This window comes from Telmatherina bonti (assembly GCF_933228915.1).
Source record: "Telmatherina bonti genome assembly, chromosome: 22".
Taxonomy (NCBI): Eukaryota; Metazoa; Chordata; class Actinopteri; order Atheriniformes; family Telmatherinidae; genus Telmatherina; species Telmatherina bonti.
In genome coordinates this window covers 4,947,885-4,967,432 of record NC_136631.1, presented here as the reverse complement: position 1 = coordinate 4,967,432, position 19,548 = coordinate 4,947,885, and the positions used below count along the sequence as shown (strand labels likewise).

At 46.0% G+C, this 19,548-nt stretch overlaps 1 protein-coding gene across 1 annotated transcript in view; it reads left to right on the top strand.

Moving 5' to 3' along the window:
- Nucleotides 1–340: 340 nt before the first annotated feature.
- Nucleotides 341–19,548, top strand: part of clmna (calmin a) — a gene marked incomplete at its 5' end in the record, with an annotated part of 36,272 nt that continues 17,064 nt past the window's right edge. Inside the window, 2 exons of the mRNA XM_079262320.1 lie at nt 341–425; nt 16,540–16,601. Coding sequence (XP_079118446.1) covers nt 341–425; nt 16,540–16,601 — 147 coding nt within the window. The remainder of the gene's footprint in view (nt 426–16,539; nt 16,602–19,548) is intronic.

Sequence of the window (19,548 nt, the reverse complement as noted above, 5' to 3'; positions counted from 1 at the left end):
AACAGTTCTGAAGCAGCCAGGCTGAGTGTGTGTGTGAGCCTCCACAGAAAGAGGAGGGGGTGAGGAAGAGGAGGAGGGACGGCGGAGGGCGGGCTCTGGATGAGCTCCATCCCACCTCGGAAACACCAACCAGGTGCAGCGGCTCTTCCTCCTCCTCCTCCTCCTCCTCCTCGGGCTCCATCTGTGCGGAAAACACCGCAGTGAGCAGCAGCAGCATGCCGGAGCTGTGAGCCGACCCTCCGGGCTTCATGCATCCCTCTCGGCCGGCCGGACAGTAGCTGTCCGCCGCAGCAGCGTCTCCTCCCCGCCATCCCAGCCAGGATTCCTGCAGCTCCTTCGGATGGCTGGACACGACTGGGAGGACTGGTTCGAGCGGGAGGAATTCATCGGACAGATCAGCGACATCCGAGTGCAGAACCTGCAAGGTAGGAGCGTCGTGCACGTTTGTTTGATAACACTGTGGCGACCAGGCACGCGCGCACGCTGAACGCGCGCGGAATGTGGGAAGTTTTGATCCGGAGAAAGCAGCCAAACTGCGGAGGCGATTCTTCTTCTTCCTCCTCCTCCTCCTCCTCCTCCTCCTCCTCAGCGGCGTGGAGCAGCGCGTGGACCGCGCGCCAGAAAGTTTGGAGGTTCGGTTCTCTGATGGAGACTCTCTGCGATGCGGTTCCGCTGGGTTCTGGTCATGTTCTGACGAACCAGCGTCTCCAGACACGCGCGCAGATCCATGGCAACGAGCCCAAAACACGCGACCGGTCTGATACCCCCCCCAGCACGTGACCAGTTAACTTGTTTATTCAGACCTATATGTGACCATCAGCGGTGTAGGTATCCCTCCGCAGGTTCTGAGGAGCTGTCAGAGGATCAGAACCGACCCAGATCTTTCAGGAGATGAAAACAGACCAACTTAAACTGAAAGATCAACTTTTTTATTTATTTATTTAAAATATGGAAAACTTTCAAACTTGTTTCCTGTTCAAGTCATCATTTAGATCAAAATAGAATTATTTCCTAATTGATTCCAGGAGAAGATAAATGAAATTCCAGAAGTTTAAACTGATTAATTTTATTACTTCATGGAAAATATGAGCTCTGCTGAGATGCAGGATGTGGTTCAGCATGGTCCTGCTGGACCAGTTCTCCTGTTCCACCATCAGGATGTGGTCCTGCTGGACCAGTTCTCCTGTTCCACCATCAGGATGTGGTCCAGCATGGTCCTGCTGGACCAGTTCTCCTGTTCCACCATCAGGATGTGGTCCAGCATGGTCCTGCTGGACCAGTTCTCCTGTTCCACCATCAGGATGTGGTTCAGCATGGTCCAGCAGGACCAGTTCTCCTGTTCCACCATCAGGATGTGGTCCAGCATGGTCCTGCTGGACCAGTTCTCCTGTTCCACCATCAGGATGTGGTCCTGCTGGACCAGTTCTCCTGTTCCACCATCAGGATGTGGTTCAGCATGGTCCAGCAGGACCAGTTCTCCTGTTCCACCATCAGGATGTGGTCCAGCGTGGTCCTGCTGGACCAGTTCTCCTGTTCCACCATCAGGATGTGGTCCAGCGTGGTCCTGCTGGACCAGTTCTCCTGTTCCACCATCAGGATGTGGTTCAGCATGGTCCTGCTGGACCAGTTCTCCTGTTCCACCATCAGGATGTGGTCCAGCGTGGTCCTGCTGGACCAGTTCTCCTGTTCCACCATCAGGATGTGGTTCAGCATGGTCCTGCTGGACCAGTTCTCCTGTTCCACCATCAGGATGTGGTCCAGCGTGGTCCTGCTGGACCAGTTCTCCTGTTCCACCATCAGGATGTGGTCCAGCGTGGTCCTGCTGGACCAGTTCTCCTGTTCCACCATCAGGATGTGGTTCAGCATGGTCCTGCTGGACCAGTTCTCCTGTTCCACCATCAGGATGTGGTCCTGCTGGACCAGTTCTCCTGTTCCACCATCAGGATGTGGTCCAGCATGGTGGAAGGTCTTCCCTGAAAGAGACGTTGTCTGGATGGGAGCAGATGTTCCAGCATTGATGGAGCTTCCCAGATGTGGAAGCTGCCCACGCCATCGGCACTAATGCAACCCCATCCCATCAGAGATGCAGGCTGATAACAAGCTGGATGCTCCCTCTCCTCTTTAGTCTGCAGGACACGCCGTCCATGCTGTCCACAAACTATTCCACATCTTCATCCAGGTTTCCACTCAGAACATTTTAAATGAGCTTTGGTCCAGAGAAGACGGCGTGTTTCTGGATCCTCTTCACATATGATGGAGCTTTAACCTGCATGAACTGGGTTCACACTGGTTTCTGGAATAAATTATTCACTGTAAACGGTGGAAACGTCAGTCTGAGAGACGTTTTCTGAAATTGTTCTGTAACTTTTACCCCAGCTTGTTTCAGACTGGTGAAGCTGTCTGTCCTTCCATCTGAGAGACTCTGCCTCTCTGACATGCTCCCATTATACCCAGTCATGTTACTGACCTGTTGCCAGTTCACCTGATTAGTCATCAGGTGCTCCTCCAGATGTTTTCCAGCCTTTTGTTGCTTCTGTTCCAACTTTTATTTTAAACCTGTTAAAACGTTGAGTTTCATGGGAAGATGAAAAAGTTCTGGTGTTGTATGGTGGAGGAGGTCAGTGACCTTCAAACAGCTGATGGGAAAACATTCCCAGGAAGTGACTCCACTGACACAGACAGTTCATCAGGCCTCGGTTTCACAGATGCACCAGTCTGGAGATCTGAAACCAGTCTGAAGAGGTCTAGAACCAGTCTGGAGAGATCTAGAACCAGTCTGGGGATCTGAAACCAGGATGGAGAGATCTCTGGTCCTGTTATACAGCGCCTGTTATCCAGAGATGACTGCAGCCATCCGGGTTCTGAACCAGTCCCAGAATTGACGCTAGAACTAAAGAACAGATGTTAGATGTGCAGCGCTGCTGCTCGGACTGGCAGTCTGTTCTGTTCTGTGAACACCTGAAACCATCTTCACCCCTTGCTGGTAACGTCGAGCTAAACTCCATCCAACTGATAGAATGCAGGCATCTGCAAGACTATAAAACCACATGGAACTCCAGACGCTCTAGATGCTGTGGACGCTCTAGACGCTGCAGACACTCTAGATGCTGCGGACGCTCTAGACGCTGCAGACACTCTAGATGCTGTGGACGCTCTAGATGCTGTGGACGCTCTAGATGCTGTGGACGCTCTAGATGCTGTGGACGCTCTAGATGCTGTGGACGCTCTAGATGCTGTGGACGCTCTAGATGCTGTGGACGCTGTAGACGCTGCTTTGATTCCTTTTTTATTCCTGCATGTTTACTGGATCTTCATGATGATGGTAGTGATGAAGATGTTGTCTTGTAGCTCCAGCACAGCACTCCTGCTCTGAAGTCCTGGTTCTGATGATAAAGAACCAGACTGAAGTATCGACCCGTCTTGCTGAAGGTCTCAGGTTTGAGGCCAGGTTCAGATCCAGAGATTTATTCTGGACCTGAGGTGAAGGAAGTTCTAAACATCAGATGAAGTTATGAGCTCGTTTTTTAGTCTGTCTGCTGGTTCTGGTTCTGGATTTTGTTGCAGGAGGATCCGTTGCTCCGGTGACGCGGTGCGCTGCCTCTGATTGGTGTGTGTAAACGTCTTGCTTGTGGTTTTTGGTTCTGATGGGTGTTTGGGTGGACCGGACTGAGGTTCTACAGAACCTGAGCTGTGTTTTGAGACTGGTCCAGATTGTGGGTGCAGCTGGTGTGGAGGTTTTCTGTGAGATGATGCGTCTGATAAGACGAAGTGAGTGTTATATAACCGACATCTCACCTCCCACTCAGCTCCGTCACGCCCACTCGCTGTGGACTCCGTCAGCTCCACATTCCTGATGCTCCGTCAGCTGAGAAGAGCTCGGCGTTTGATCCTCTGTGAGGAAGAAGAGGAGATTTTTCATAAAGGTGACGCTCGCATCACCCCTGACTGCTGGGACTGGTTCAGTTCTATCAGGACAAAGCTCTTCAGGATTTTTACCTTCTTCTGTTTTCTCTGCTTTCCTTCGTCACAACGTTGCAGCTCCGCTTCTCTGGAACTCTGAGCTGATCATCATAAACAAACCATCACGACAAACTATCTACAATGAAGATTTATCGTCATTTTTGGTTTCTGCTTTCCCCTACGGGCTGACAGGTGAACATGGTCACCACTGGCGGCATCCAAAGCCATTCAAAACCCTGTGGACCCGCAGCAGACCTTTTATACCAGCAGTAGAACCGTGTACACCAGCAGTAGAACCGTGTACACTAGTAGCAGAACCGTGTACACTAGTAGCAGAACCGTGTACACCAGCAGCAGAACCGTGTACACCAGCAGCAGAACCCTGTACACCAGCAGCAGAACCCTGTACACCAGCAGCAGAACCGTGTACACTAGTAGCAGAACCGTGTACACCAGCAGCAGAGCCCTGTACACCAGCAGTAGAACCGTGTACACTAGTAGCAGAACCGTGTACACCAGCAGCAGAACCCTGTACACCAGCAGCAGAACCCTGTACACCAGCAGCAGAACCGTGTACACTAGTAGCAGAACCCTGTACACCAGCAGCAGAGCCCTGTACACCAGCAGCAGAACCCTGTACACCAGCAGCAGAACCCTGTACACCAGCAGCAGAACCGTGTACACCAGCAGCAGAACCGTGTACACTAGCAGCAGAACCGTGTACACCAGCAGCAGAACCGTGTACACCAGCAGCAGAACCCTGTACACCAGCAGCAGAACCCTGTACACCAGCAGTAGAACCGTGTACACTAGCAGCAGAACCCTGTACACCAGCAGCAGAACCCTGTACACCAGCAGTAGAACCGTGTACACTAGTAGCAGAACCCTGTACACCAGCAGCAGAGCCCTGTACACCAGCAGCAGAGCCCTGTACACCAGCAGCCGAACCCTGTACACCAGCAGTAGAACCGTGTACACCAGCAGCAGAACCGTGTACACCAGCAGCAGAACCCTGTACACCAGCAGCAGAACCCTGTACACCAGCAGCAGAACCGTGTACACTAGTAGCAGAACCCTGTACACCAGCAGCAGAGCCCTGTACACCAGCAGCAGAACCCTGGACACCAGCAGTAGAACCGTGTACACCAGCAGTAGAACCGTGTACACCAGCAGCAGAACCTTGTCCACAAGCAACAGAACCCTGTACACCAGCAGAACCATGTACACCAGTAGTAGAACCGTGTACACTAGTAGCAGAACTGTGTACACCAGCAGCAGAACCCTGTACACCAGCAGTAGAACCGTGTACACCAGCAGTAGAACCGTGTACACTAGTAGCAGAACCGTGTACACCAGCAGCAGAACCCTGTACACCAGCAGTAGAACCCTGTACACCAGCAGTAGAACCGTGTACACTAGTAGCAGAACCCTGTACACCAGCAGCAGAACCCTGTACACCAGCAGCAGAACCCTGTACACCAGCAGCAGAACCGTGTACACCAGCAGCAGAACCCTGTACACCAGCAGCAGAACCCTGTACATCAGCAGCAGAACCGTGTACACTAGTAGCAGAACCGTGTACACTAGTAGCAGAACCCTGTACACCAGCAGTAGAACCCTGTACACCAGCAGTAGAACCCTGTACACCAGCAGTAGAACCGTGTACACCAGCAGCAGAACCCTGTACACCAGTGGTAGAACCCTGTACACCAGCGGTAGAACCGTGTACACCAGCAGAACCCTGTACACCAGCAGCCGAACCTTGTCCACTTGCAGCAGAACCCTGTTAACCTAACCAGTTAAAGCTGCGTCTCTAAAACATGAGGACTCTGAAGATCTAGTTGTTTCTGAACTAAAGCTCCAACATCCTCTGAGGATGTTTGAATCTTAGTTTCTGTGTGACGGTGTCTGCAGCCACCGTCTGTCAAAGCTGAGGCTTCAGGTGTATCTGTGTGACGTCACACACCTGTTTCTGCACAGACAAACCTGCCGGCTTCTCACATATCACATGAAGCTCCATATAATCACATGATTTGGACAGCAGCCATGTGAAGCTGTCAGCTGTTACTCAACTGTTTCCATGGTGTGTTTTTTTTGGAAATCACTCAACAAATACAAAATTCTGCTTCTTTCAGAAGAACAGAAAAGACAGGTCACATGTTTATTGTGTGTCAGCGTGGGTAACACACATGATGAAAGTCTGATCTATGGTTGCTGTAACAAAACATGGGTCACACAGTATAACATCCATCATTGTGGTTCCATGTTCAGGTTTTGTTCATCTTGGATCAGACATGAAGCTGGTTTTGTTGTTTTAACTTGTATAAGATTTGTTCAGTACAAAATCTGTTTGCCGACAACAGGAAGCAGCTATGCTGACATGTAGCATAGCAGCAATGCTGACATATAGCATAGCGGCAATGCTGACATGTAGCATAGCGGCAATGCTGACATGTAGCATAGCGGCAATGCTGACATGTAGCATAGCAGCAGTCCTAACATGTAGCATATCAGCAATGGTAACATGTAGCATATTAGCAATGGTAACATGTAGCATAACAGCAATGCTGACATAGCATAGCAGCAATGCTAACTTACGGCTTAGCAGCAATGCATACATGTAGCATAGCAGCAATGCATACATGTAGCATAGCAGCAATGGTAACATGTAGCATATTAACAATGGTAACATGTAGCATAACAGCAATGCTGACATATAGCATAACAGCAATGCTAACATTAGGCATAGCAACAACGCTAACATGTAGCATAGCAGCGGTCGTAACATGTGGCATATCCGCAATGGTAACAGGTAGCATAGCAGAAATGCTGACATATAGCATAGCAGCAACGCTAACTTGTGACATATCAGTAATGGTAATATATAGCATATCAACAATGCTAACATGTAGCATAGCAGCAATGCTAACATTTGGCATAGCAACAATGCTAACATGTGGCATAGCAGCGGTCCTAATTTCCACGACTATGTTACTGATTCCTAGGACTACATGGCCAGTTCCCAGAAATAATAATACCACAATACTAATTTATCTGACCGTTTTACAAACTTCTCTGACTACATTTTTAATTCTAAAGAGAACAATAATATTTGGAATTTTCAACTATTCCCTGGACTAGGTTTCTAATTCCTGGAACCAGTGAGACTAATTTCCAGGACTAGGTACTAATTTTTTGTACTTAGTTGCCTGTTTAAAAAAAAACAACTCATTCCTAGGACCTACTGATTCCTGGGAATATGCTACTATTTCCCAGGATTAAGTTACCAAACTCCCGGACTACATTTCTAATTCCCAGAAACACAATACTAGTTCCTCAGACTATTTCATCGATTATTACTAGTTTTTCTGACTGATTTCTTATTCCAAGATAATTCCCTGGACTTAGTTATTTGTTCCCAGAAATACAAAAGTAATTTCTAGGACCTTGTTATTAATTCCCAGGACTAGTTTACTAATTCCTAGGAGCTTGGTACTGTTTCTCAGGACTGCGTTATTAATGTGTAACTTTCTTTATTCCAAGGAACTTATAACCGATTCCTGGGACTGTTCTACTTGTTCCTAGATGACTGGTACTTTTAGACAGGTTTTACTGTAACCAATGCTGTTTTAGTTTTATTGTAGCTGTTTCAGTGTAATTATTATTATTTGTATTGTTAGTCTTTATCTTTATGTGTTGGTTTTAATGGGACTGTGGAAGATTTAACAGATGGCATTAGTGCATTGTACGTTCATTAATATGCATTAGAAATAATTAGGCTGCTATCATTTGGTTTTCACTACAAGTAATGGGAAGGAAAGACTTTTATTTTGTAGAGGTCGTGTGGGAAAGGAGGAAGAAGAAGTTAAACATAAAGCTAAATGTCTGTGATGTGAAAGGCTTTTGTTCTGAAATGAACTGGACCTCGATGTTCAGCTTAAAGTCTCCAGAACAAAGACTGAAAGCTGCTCGGTGTGTGAACAGGTTCACAGAGGTCACTGCCGGAGAGATGAACCTGAGCTGGATGCTGATGTAAGGAGGTTAGATCACCGCTGGCCTGGAATGCTGGCTTTTATAAGATCCAGGTGGTCTCGCAGCTCAGCAGCAGCCTGCAGGGCTGAAACCTGAATCCGCTCGGATCTGCTGAACAGCAGTCAGATGAAGCCGGCCGCCATGTTGAACTGGCTGCTGATGAAGATGTTTGTAGCTGATGAAGGATAAGACCAGTCAAATCCTGGCTTCCCAACTCATGTCATGTTATTAAACATAAATAATATGCATTTTAATTACTTTTAACATTTGAAAAAGATCAATTTTATCTTATGTCTGTATAATTTATTGTTTAAAAAACATTTCTTTCATAAACTGATATTTGTTTTATTTCTTAGGAAAAAATTGCAAAAATTAAAGATAATGTATACTGTACAATCAGGATTTTCCTTTCAGGGGAAAGACATATCAATATTGATAATGATACTGATTAAAATAAAACAAAAAAGTGCCATAAACAAATGGTATAGCTACTGCAAGGATGAAGAACATCAGAGTGTTAAAGGCTTTGTATCCATCTGAGTAGTTACCCGAGCAGAAGCAGCTTCCCGATTCAGACATCATGATTCCAGACAGGTGTGTGTGTGTGTGTGTGTGTGTGTGTGTGTGTGAGAATACCTGAAGCGCTCCGGAAGTCTCAGAAAAGCCTTGTTTTAAAGTGAGTTTATTTATAAGCTGCAGTGAAATAAAACACTGGAAGCCTGTAAAGTCCCGACTTTCTCCTCGTCATGAACGTCATGATTATGGATTTTCATGGTTATTATGTGTTTCTCAAGCTTTTTCAGAGCCTTTAGGTCTTTATGTTTGACTAATTTCTACAGTTTGATCCCAACAGAACAAAATAATATCAGACATGGCAGGTTTATTGGTATTATGTACAAACATAACAAATATTTAAAAAAGAAGAAAAGAGATGAAAAACAAGTAATTAACAGCTTTAAAGCAACCACAGTGTTGTACAGAGTAAAACAGAAGCCACAAGTCATAAAACAGACGGAACATAAAATAGAATAAGTAAGTAAAAAGATTAAAAAGTCCTACATTCCAAAATAAAACATACAATCAATTAAAACAGCTAAAACAATGATGAATAAATAATAACATATTTTATGGTGTTAAAAGTGTCAGTGGAGTTTCCAAAATCCGTCAGCTCACCATCCAGGCCTGGACATAGTCAACACAGTGAAGTAACCTCCTCTCAGTCCTTCTGGCTCACTGGAAGATAAGTCAGACAGTCATCTGCGTAACGGTGGAACTCGACGTTTTCAACAGCAATTACAGAGAAAACAGTCGGGGACCCAAAACGGAGCCCTGAGGGACGCCACTGGACGGCGAGCTGAGCAAGAAACCAGTCCATCAAGCCACAAAGTAAAGTTTCCTCTGTTTCATAAAGAAGAAACCCTTCATATTAACTCTGGAAAATGCTACAAGCTTGCTTTTTACTGTAGTTCTGTGTTTATAATAGTGTGTTAAACCACCTGCGAGTGTTTGATGTGCGCAAGTTTCCGGCTGCAGTCAGCTGACAGAAAACTCTGGTCTTCATGTGACAGTAGGGTGGCCAGATGTCACGCTTTGTGCTGGATCGTCCAGCATTTCTATTACTTTTCACGTGTCCCACAAAACGGGGCGCTGTCCCCTCATTGTTACCACAAATCTTTACTTTTGTGAAGGAAAAAACAAAACAAAACTGGCTTTCACTAATTGTGTGTGGCAAAAGACTTGACAGCTGTCACATCACACCGCCTGCTGATTTGATTCACACTCATGACAATCAAACTAGGAGGTGGGACTTAATGTACATATAGGATGCACCAGTGCAGCCACTAACAAAAATAAATAAATAGAAAAACAACTGATTTATCATGGAGGACAGGGAGACGACCGCAGCGAAGAAGAAAAGAAAGTTTTGTTACACCAAAGACTGGGAAAGCAGATATTCCTGGTTAAACCTGTTCCAGGAGACTGTGAGGGTATGTTGTGATGTTTGTCAGAGTAATTTTTCTATGTCACACGGCGGAGAATATAACATGAAACAGCACTAAAAATCTGAGTCACAAAAAAGACGTTTTACTCAGAGGGAGGCTTCCCAGTCAATGGACATGTTACTGATAAAGCCTCGACTGCTAATTCTGTTTGGTTCTTGATAACGTGAAAGGAACAAGGAAATAGTATGCAAGCTTTTAATGTTTCCCTTTGTCAGAAAACTTGAATTTCAATTAAAAAAAATAGAGATTGGTTATGTTTGGACAGTAATTTTATTACCAAAGAGCAGAATAGAAAGGTTTTTTTTAAACAAAAAAACAAAAAGAAAAAACAACTTTGTAATGAAAGAGTGGAATCTCACATTGTCCCACATTTTCATCATCTTTGTCCCACATTTGGTGAGAGAAGATCTGGTCACCCTATGTGACTGTGACATAAAGTCAAGCCGAAGCTGCCGCGTCGCCAGGAAGCTGTAAAATCTGCTGATCTTATCAAGGATCCTCTGAGCTACTGTCCTGCAGCTTCTGCTGGAGCGGCCTCCTGCTGGTCCACAGGTCCTGGACCCGGTTTCTGGTGCTGTCAGTCCCTTGGAGCAGGAAGCTGGTTCAGGACACTTCAGCATCAGGTGTAAAATGAAATCATGAATTGTGCCAAACAGAAAGAATTGAGGTGGTTTCAGCAGTGTGTTGCCTCCGGGTGTGTGACATCACAAAGGACGCCGTTTGATTGGCTGTCCTGTAAATGATTGATCAGCTGATGGAGATGTTTCCAGTCTGAGTGACCGCTGATGGGCTTCGTCCTTCTCACCGTTTGATCGGAAACCGCGATGATCCCCTGACCGTTTCCACCGAACAGCCTCTGGTGGTTAAAAGTCAAGTTTTTGTTGCTTTAGAACATTTAGATGCTTTTTAATCTCAACAATCTCAATATCCTCCTGCAAGAAGGCAGGATGGAGCACAAACACAGTTTTTAGCCAGCTTATAGCGTGACTTAGCTTTAGCCTGCCTACCTCCGTTAGCTGGTTAGCTTCTGTTAGCTGCTGCGTAGCTTACTTAGCTCTCAGCTACAGCAGAGTTTGATAGATGTCAATAATCCACTCCCATGCTCACAGCCTCCCTCTCAGCTCCGCCTCTTTCCCTTATTTTTTATTTTCCGGGAGAGACGACGTGTGACGCTGCCAAGATGGCGACGATGGGAACCGCCCAATGAGCTTCAGTTCAGCTTTTCAGAAACCTACGGGTGACGTAATGAAGGCTCCGCCCATCTTTTTATCGTGGACTTTATAACGTGGACTTCTCCTTCATGACCTGCTGATGGCATCAGAAGTGGACTTTAATGGTCCAGGAAGCAGATCTGCGTCGGAGTGAATATCAATAACACTCGCTGACATCATCTGGATCCGGTTTGAGCTGGTTGCACAACAACACATGATGATGAACGCTAACAAACACGCCGTTGTCTCAGTCAGAACTCTTTATTAGGAACGATGGACCAGGACTGGAAATCCTCCTGTTCCTCACTTTGCTGGTGTAATTCCAGGTGGGAGGATTACTGAGAGCAGACATCGCTCAACCTATCTGATAAAAAGCTTTAACCTGTTCTTCACTAGGAAACAGCCATGCTAACATGTAGCATAGCATGGGTGACATATTTACCTGGTGACACCCGGAAAACGGCTCAGCTTCACTTTCACTTTCTGCTGTAGAGCAGTTCCTCTTCACATGTTATTTCTCTCATTCCGGGACACTTTACTTTATTCCAGGACTACTTTACTCCTCTCCAGGACACCTTACTTTATTCCAGGACTACTTTACTTTATTCCAGGACTACTTTACTCCTCTCCAGGACACCTTACTTTATTCCAGGACTACTTTACTTTATTCCAGGACTACTTTACTCCTCTCCAGGACACCTTACTTTATTCCAGGACTACTTTACTTTATTCCAGGACTACTTTACTCCTCTCCAGGACACCTTACTTTATTCCAGGACTACTTTACTTTATTCCAGTACTACTTTACTCCTTTCCAGGACACCTTACTCTATTCCAGGACTACTTTACTCCTCTCCAGGACACCTTACTCTATTCCAGGACTACTTTACTCCTCTCCAGGACACCTTACTCTATTCCAGGACTACTTTACTCCTCTCCAGGACATCTTACTTTATTCCAGGACTATTTTACTTTATTCCAGGACTACTTTACTTTATTCCAGGACTATATTCCTTTCCAGGACTACTTTACTCCTCTCCAGGACACCTTACTTTATTCCAGGACTATTTTACTTTATTCCAGGACTACTTTACTTCATTCCAGGACTACTTTACTTTATTCCAGGACTACTTTGCTCCATTCCAGGACTACTTTACTCCATTCCAGGACTATTTTACTTTATTCCAGGACTACTTTACTTTATTCCAGGACTATATTCCTTTCCAGGACTACTTTACTCCTCTCCAGGACACCTTACTTTATTCCAGGACTATTTTACTTTATTCCAGGACTACTTTACTTCATTGCAGGACTACTTTACTTTATTCCAGGACTACTTTACTTTATTCCAGGACTACTCTACTCGATTCCAGGACTACTTTACTTTATTCCAGGACTACTTTACTTTATTCCAGGACTATATTCCTTTCCAGGACTACTTTACTCCTCTCCAGGACACCTTACTTTATTCCAGGACTATTTTACTTTATTCCAGGACTACTTTACTTCATTCCAGGACTACTTTACTTTATTCCAGGACTACTTTGCTCCATTCCAGGACTACTTTACTCCATTCCAGGACTATTTTACTTTATTCCAGGACTACTTTACTTTATTCCAGGACTATATTCCTTTCCAGGACTACTTTACTCCTCTCCAGGACACCTTACTTTATTCCAGGACTATTTTACTTTATTCCAGGACTACTTTACTTCATTGCAGGACTACTTTACTTTATTCCAGGACTACTCTACTCCATTCCAGGACTACTCTACTTGATTCCAGGACTACTTTACTTTATTCCAGGACTACTCTACTTGATTCCAGGACTACTTTACTTCATTCCAGGACACTTTACTCCTCTCCAGGACTACTTTACTTCATTCCAGGACTACTTTACTTTATTCCAGGACTACTCTACTCGATTCCAGGACTACTTTACTCCTCTCCAGGACTACTTTACTTCATTCCAGGACTACTTTATCCATCCCGAGGCTTACTCTACTCATTGGAAGATGAATTGAGCTGCTATCCTGTGGTTGTTTTGTTTTATTTAAATATTTTCATTTCCAGGAGAATTTACTCTGATATAGTAACACGTCTTTATTTGTACACGTCTGTAGTAATCTCACATGTCCCAGCTTTCTTTGGAAAACAAGATTATGTATACCGCCCTTGTGATGAAGAGATTAATCCGAGTCCATTAACCAGAGATGACAGAAGCTGCTCATCATCAAACAGCCATCAGCTCTGAAGTCTGATAGGCAGATCAGGTTGCCATGGCGACCTGATCTGCAGCATCATGGTCTGGGAATGAGACTTTTCTGAACCTGTGGATTCTGTTTGTGCTGTTGAAATGATTAAAAACCCAGAAAAAGCCTCTGGTTTCTTTCTGAAAATCCTGACGCGAGTTTGTGCCAGGCTTGGCTGCTGGAGGATATTTTCATGTAAAACTGGAAGGTGCATCAGGCTCAGTCTGTCCCTACAACATGATGATGTCTCGCATCTGTTGGTTTTAGGAAGGACATGTCGTGTTCCTCGTGCAGTTCCTCCGTTGCAGGTTTTTCTGAACAAAGCAGGCACTTTTATCTGCTGGTTGTGATGGACGTGGACATTTTTAGAAGTTTCCACGGGCGCTCAGAGATGGATGATGGTGGTTCATGACCCACTTGAAGCCATGCAGATGAAGGCAGAGCCTCTGTATGAACTACGCTGTTACGTAAATCCTGCAGCTGATGCAGCACCGCAGCATTCAGGGATGCTTTGCTGGTGCTGCTTCATGAATATTTCAGCTCTGCTTTCGCTGTCACATCTGCCTCGTACCTCCAGTCCTCACACTGACGAAGAATATTTCAGAAAGTTTCTCAGAGAAAATCTGCTGCTCAGTTTTCATGAGTCTGAGTTGAAAGCAGGTCTGTTTTGTGTGGGAGGAGAGGAAGAAGTCGACTTCATGGTTTTTAATCAGCAGCCGGGAGGGTAGAAGTCAGAGAAACAACCTCCTCAGTGAAACTCTGGAGAACAACGTGCTCCTCCTCCCATGCCGGTGGGAAGCTGGAGGAAGAGGCCTGTAATCACGGAGGTCCGGTTCACACGTGGCGGAGTTCTGGCTGACAGAGTCTGTAATCACCTGCAGTCACAGCTCCGATAAAACTGCAGCCTGGCGGAGATTAAACAAGAGCTTTTTATTTCACAGATGCTGCGACGTCAACCCTGACCCGATGCTTCTCACAGGCTGAGCGTTGCTTCTTCTGCTGTTTCCTCCCCTCTCTGACATGTTTCATGGAGCCAGTAGGAACCAGCTGATTTCCACCCAGCTGTGTTTCTCTATGGAGCTGCATTGTTATAAACGCTGTTTGCATGACAAACAAATGAGACCAGAGTTCAAAGGTTCATCATCATCATCATCGTCACGTGAGCATCGGCGTGGAACACACCTGCTGCAGATATTCTTCACAACATAAACACAAACAGTCGTTATACAATAATACAGCTAACGGCTACGACAAAGTGACAGAAATACCGTCAAATACTGACATGCACATTATGAGCACATATACCCATAACACTTACATACACATTTACAACAGTAATTATTCATGTTAAAAGTAAAATAAAGATGCTAATAATAGTATAACAACCACAACAGTTACATGTATTTAAGTGATAAAAACAGTCGAGTCTGGATCATCAGCAGTCTGTTCAGGTAAACTCACCAGGAAACGTCCACATCCGCCGTTCTGATCCGACTCCGTGTGCTGGAAAGTCGCTTCGTTTGGGGAAGCGTGAACGCACCAAACTACTTCGGATTCGGTCCGCCGACAAACGCAGGTCTCGGTCCGTTCCAACAGCGCCACCTCTGGTGGGAATGGGGAGATATTATTCTAATGGTTTGGCTGGTTTCACCAAAGTGCAGCGTGAACACGATCCGCATGGATACACCCCCCTACAGCCGGACCGGGTCCCCAGCCGGACCGGGTCTAGCGGACTGTCCGGATGGGAATGAACCCTTTCACCAGTCAGCTCAGGTGATCATGGAAACAACAGCTCTTTTCCTGTAAACAATCTAATTTGCATAAACAAATTTACCTGCTCTGCTCACATCATGGACAGGTGAGTCCTCCACGTCTTCTATCTGAGTCTGTTATTAGTTGGATCAGACTGAACTGGTTCTGGACGTGGTTCAGACCAGACCGTGTGGAAGGAACCAGAACCAGAACGTCTGCAGCCTCTGACAGAAGAAGTTCTCACTTCTGGACCAGCAAACAGTTTTTGCTGTTCTGCAGTGAGTTTAGCTGCTGAAAGCTGGTCCAAAGGCCAAAGAACCGGATCCTAACCGGGTCTGAACCGATGCTGAAACCGCTTCTGATCAAACATGACCCGGCCGCTGAGTCAAATAGTTTTGGACAAGACGAATTAAAATGTTTTAAAAAGATTAATTCTGCTGATTCTGTGGGTCCAGACGGGATCCAGTCCAGTTTTTATCGTAGCTGGTTCTGATCAGAGGAACAGGAAGAAGATGACGCAGAAACCACTAAATATATCAATATTTTTACACCATAGCAGTCTCTGCTAAAAACCTGGAGCTAACAGGAGCTAACCAGGAAGTGGACTACAAAACAAGCGCGTTGTGTGTTTAGCAACAATCTTTACCCATCGCGAGTAAACACAACTAAAACCGACGCATGTAGGAGGCTCTGGATGGAGAAACAACCTGATTTGGTAAAAGTTCTGATAGAAACCAGACCAGACTAGAAGCTGGATGTTTACTCCGCAGCAGGAGTGAGCTCTGTGTGTTCATGACGGGAAGCTGGAAGCAGCATCCTTCTGATCTGATCTGTCACTCCTTCATCACCTCCGCCCTTCTCCTCTTCCTCCACCCCGACACATTCATGCATCGCATCTCGCCTTCGCCTGCATGCATGTTGGCTTTGTCTCAGGATGTTCAGGCCTTCCACCGACCACACAATCAATATCTCAGCAGCTCTTATTACCCAGTCAGCCGTTCTGGACATAAAAATGAGAAACAGCTGACTCTGCTGCCATGGTAACGCCTGCAGAGCTCCTCCCACCCTCTCCCCGGTTCACCTCAGGCTCCTCGGGGTTACAGACATTAATGAGATAACAGGAAACCTGCTGCATCTTCTCCGTCACTAAAACGTGCCATGGTTCTGATATGCAGCTTCTTTTATCCATAAACACGACAAAGTTTGGAGCGTTTTGTTTTTGTTCGATCCGGCTGTAAAATCTGCAAAGAAAAGAATAAAACAGGGAGGTGGAATCAGATGTTTCCTCAGTTTCTGCAGACTCACGGCGTCTTTGTCTCTGTGTTTCAGTGGAAAGAGAAGCGGTGCAGAAGAGGACCTTCACCCGATGGATGAACCTCCACCTGGAGAAGGTTTGTGTCTCTGTGTGTTCGGCTCAATGGGACCAGTCTGGCCCCTAAAGAGACCAGTTAGTCACTGGTCTCAATGGGACCAGTCTGGCCCCTAAAGAGACCAGTTAGTCACTGGTCTCAATGGGACCAGTCTGGCCCCTAAAGAGACCAGTTAGTCACTGGTCTCAATGGGACCAGTCTGGCCCCTAAAGAGACCAGTTAGTCACTGGTCTCAATGGGACCAGTCTGGCCCCTAAAGAGACCAGTTAGTCACTGGTCTCAATGGGACCAGTCTGGCCCCTAAAGAGACCAGTTAGTCACTGGTCTCAAAGGGACCAGTTTGGCCCCTAAAGAGACCAGTTAGTCACTGGTCTCAATGGGACCAGTCTGGCCCCTAAAGAGACCAGTTAGTCACTGGTCTCAATGGGACCAGTCTGGCCCCTAAAGAGACCAGTTAGTCACTGGTCTCAATGGGACCAGTCTGGCCCCTAAAGAGACCAGTTAGTCACTGGTCTCAAAGGGACCAGTCTGGCCCCTAAAGAGACCAGTTAGTCACTGGTCTCAATGGGACCAGTCTGGCCCCTAAAGAGACCAGTTAGTCACTGGTCTCAAAGGGACCAGTTTGGCCCCTAAAGAGACCAGTTAGTCACTGGTCTCAAAGGGACCAGTTTGGCCCCTAAAGAGACACTGGTCTCAATGGGACCAGTTTGGTCCCTAAAGAGACCAGTGAGTCACTGGTCTCAATGGGACCAGTTTGGCCCCTAAAGAGACACTGGTCTCAAAGGGACCAGTTTGGTCCCTAAAGAGACCAGTCGGTCACTGGTCTCAATGGGACCAGTTTGGTCCCTAAAGAGACCAGTCGGTCACTGGTCTCAATGGGACCAGTTTGGCCCCTAAAGAGACCAGTCGGTCACTGGTCTCAATGGGACCAGTTTGGTCCCTAAAGAGACCAGTCGGTCACTGGTCTCGATGGGACCAGTTTGGCCCCTAAAGAGACCAGTCGGTCACTGGTCTCAATGGGACCAGTTTGGTCCCTAAAGAGACCAGTCGGTCACTGGTCTCAATGGGACCAGTTTGGCCCCTAAAGAGACCAGTCGGTCACTGGTCTCAATGGGACCAGTTTGGCCCCTAAAGAGACCAGTCGGTCACTGGTCTCAATGGGACCAGTTTGGCCCCTAAAGAGACCAGTCGGTCACTGGTCTCAATGGGACCAGTTTGGTCCCTAAAGAGACCAGTCGGTCACTGGTCTCAATGGGACCAGTTTGGCCCCTAAAGAGACCAGTCGGTCACTGGTCTCAATGGGACCAGTTTGGCCCCTAAAGAGACCAGTCGGTCACTGGTCTCAATGGGACCAGTTAGTCACTGGTCTCAATGGGACCAGTCTGGCCCCTAAAGTGACCAGTCGGTCACTGGTCTCAATGGGACCAGTTTGGCCCCTAAAGAGACCAGTCGGTCACTGGTCTCAATGGGACCAGTTAGTCACTGGAGCTCCATGACAACTCCTCTGCAGTCACCATGGTTACATGGAAGATGGACCGCGTGTAACTCTGCACCTTATTTGTGTTTCATGGTTGGATGTGGAAGTATGCAAAGTGTCAGTGTCACCCGCACGCACACCTGCACAAAATACACAACTACACAACAACACGACTACACAACTACACGACTACACAACGACACGACTACACAACAACATGACTACACAACAACACGACTACACAACATGACTACACGACTACACAACAACACAACTACACGACTACACAACAACATGACTACACAACAACACGACTACACAACTACACAACAACACAACTACACGACTACACAACAACACGACTACACAACAACACAACAACACGACTACACAACAACACGACTACACATGACTACACAACAACACAACTACACAACAACATTACTACACAACTACACGACTACACAACAACACGACTACACAACAACACAACTACACAACAACACAACTACACAACAACATGACTACACAACAACATTACTACACAACACAACAACACGACTACACAACATGACTACATGACTACACAACAACACAACTACACAACTACACGACTACACAACATGACTACATGACTACACAACAACACAACTACACGACTACACAACTACACAACAACACAACTACACGACTACACAACAACACGACTACACAACAACACGACTACACAACATGACTACACAACAACACAACTACACAACAACATTACTACACAACTACACGACTACACAACAACACGACTACACAACAACACAACTACACAACAACACAACTACACAACAACATGACTACACAACAACATTACTACACAACACAACAACACGACTACACAACATGACTACATGACTACACAACAACACAACTACACGACTACACAACAACACAACTACACGACAACACAACAACACGACTACACAACATGACTACATGACTACACAACAACACAACTACACAACTACACGACTACACAACATGACTACACGACTACACAACAACACAACTACACGACTACACAACAACATGACTACACGACTACACAACAACATGACTACACAACAACACAACAACACGACTACACAACAACATGACTACACAACAACACGACTACACAACTACACAACAACATGACTACACGACTACACAACAACACAACTATACGACTACACAACAACACAACTATACGACTACACAAAACATGACTACACAACAACACAACTACACGACTACACAACAACACAACTATACGACTACACAAAACATGACTACACAACAACACAACTACACGACTACACAAAACATGACTACACAACAACGCAACTACACAACAACACGACTACATAACAACATGACTACACAACTACACGACTACACAACAACATGACTACACGACTACACAACTACACGACTACACAACAACACAACTGCACAACA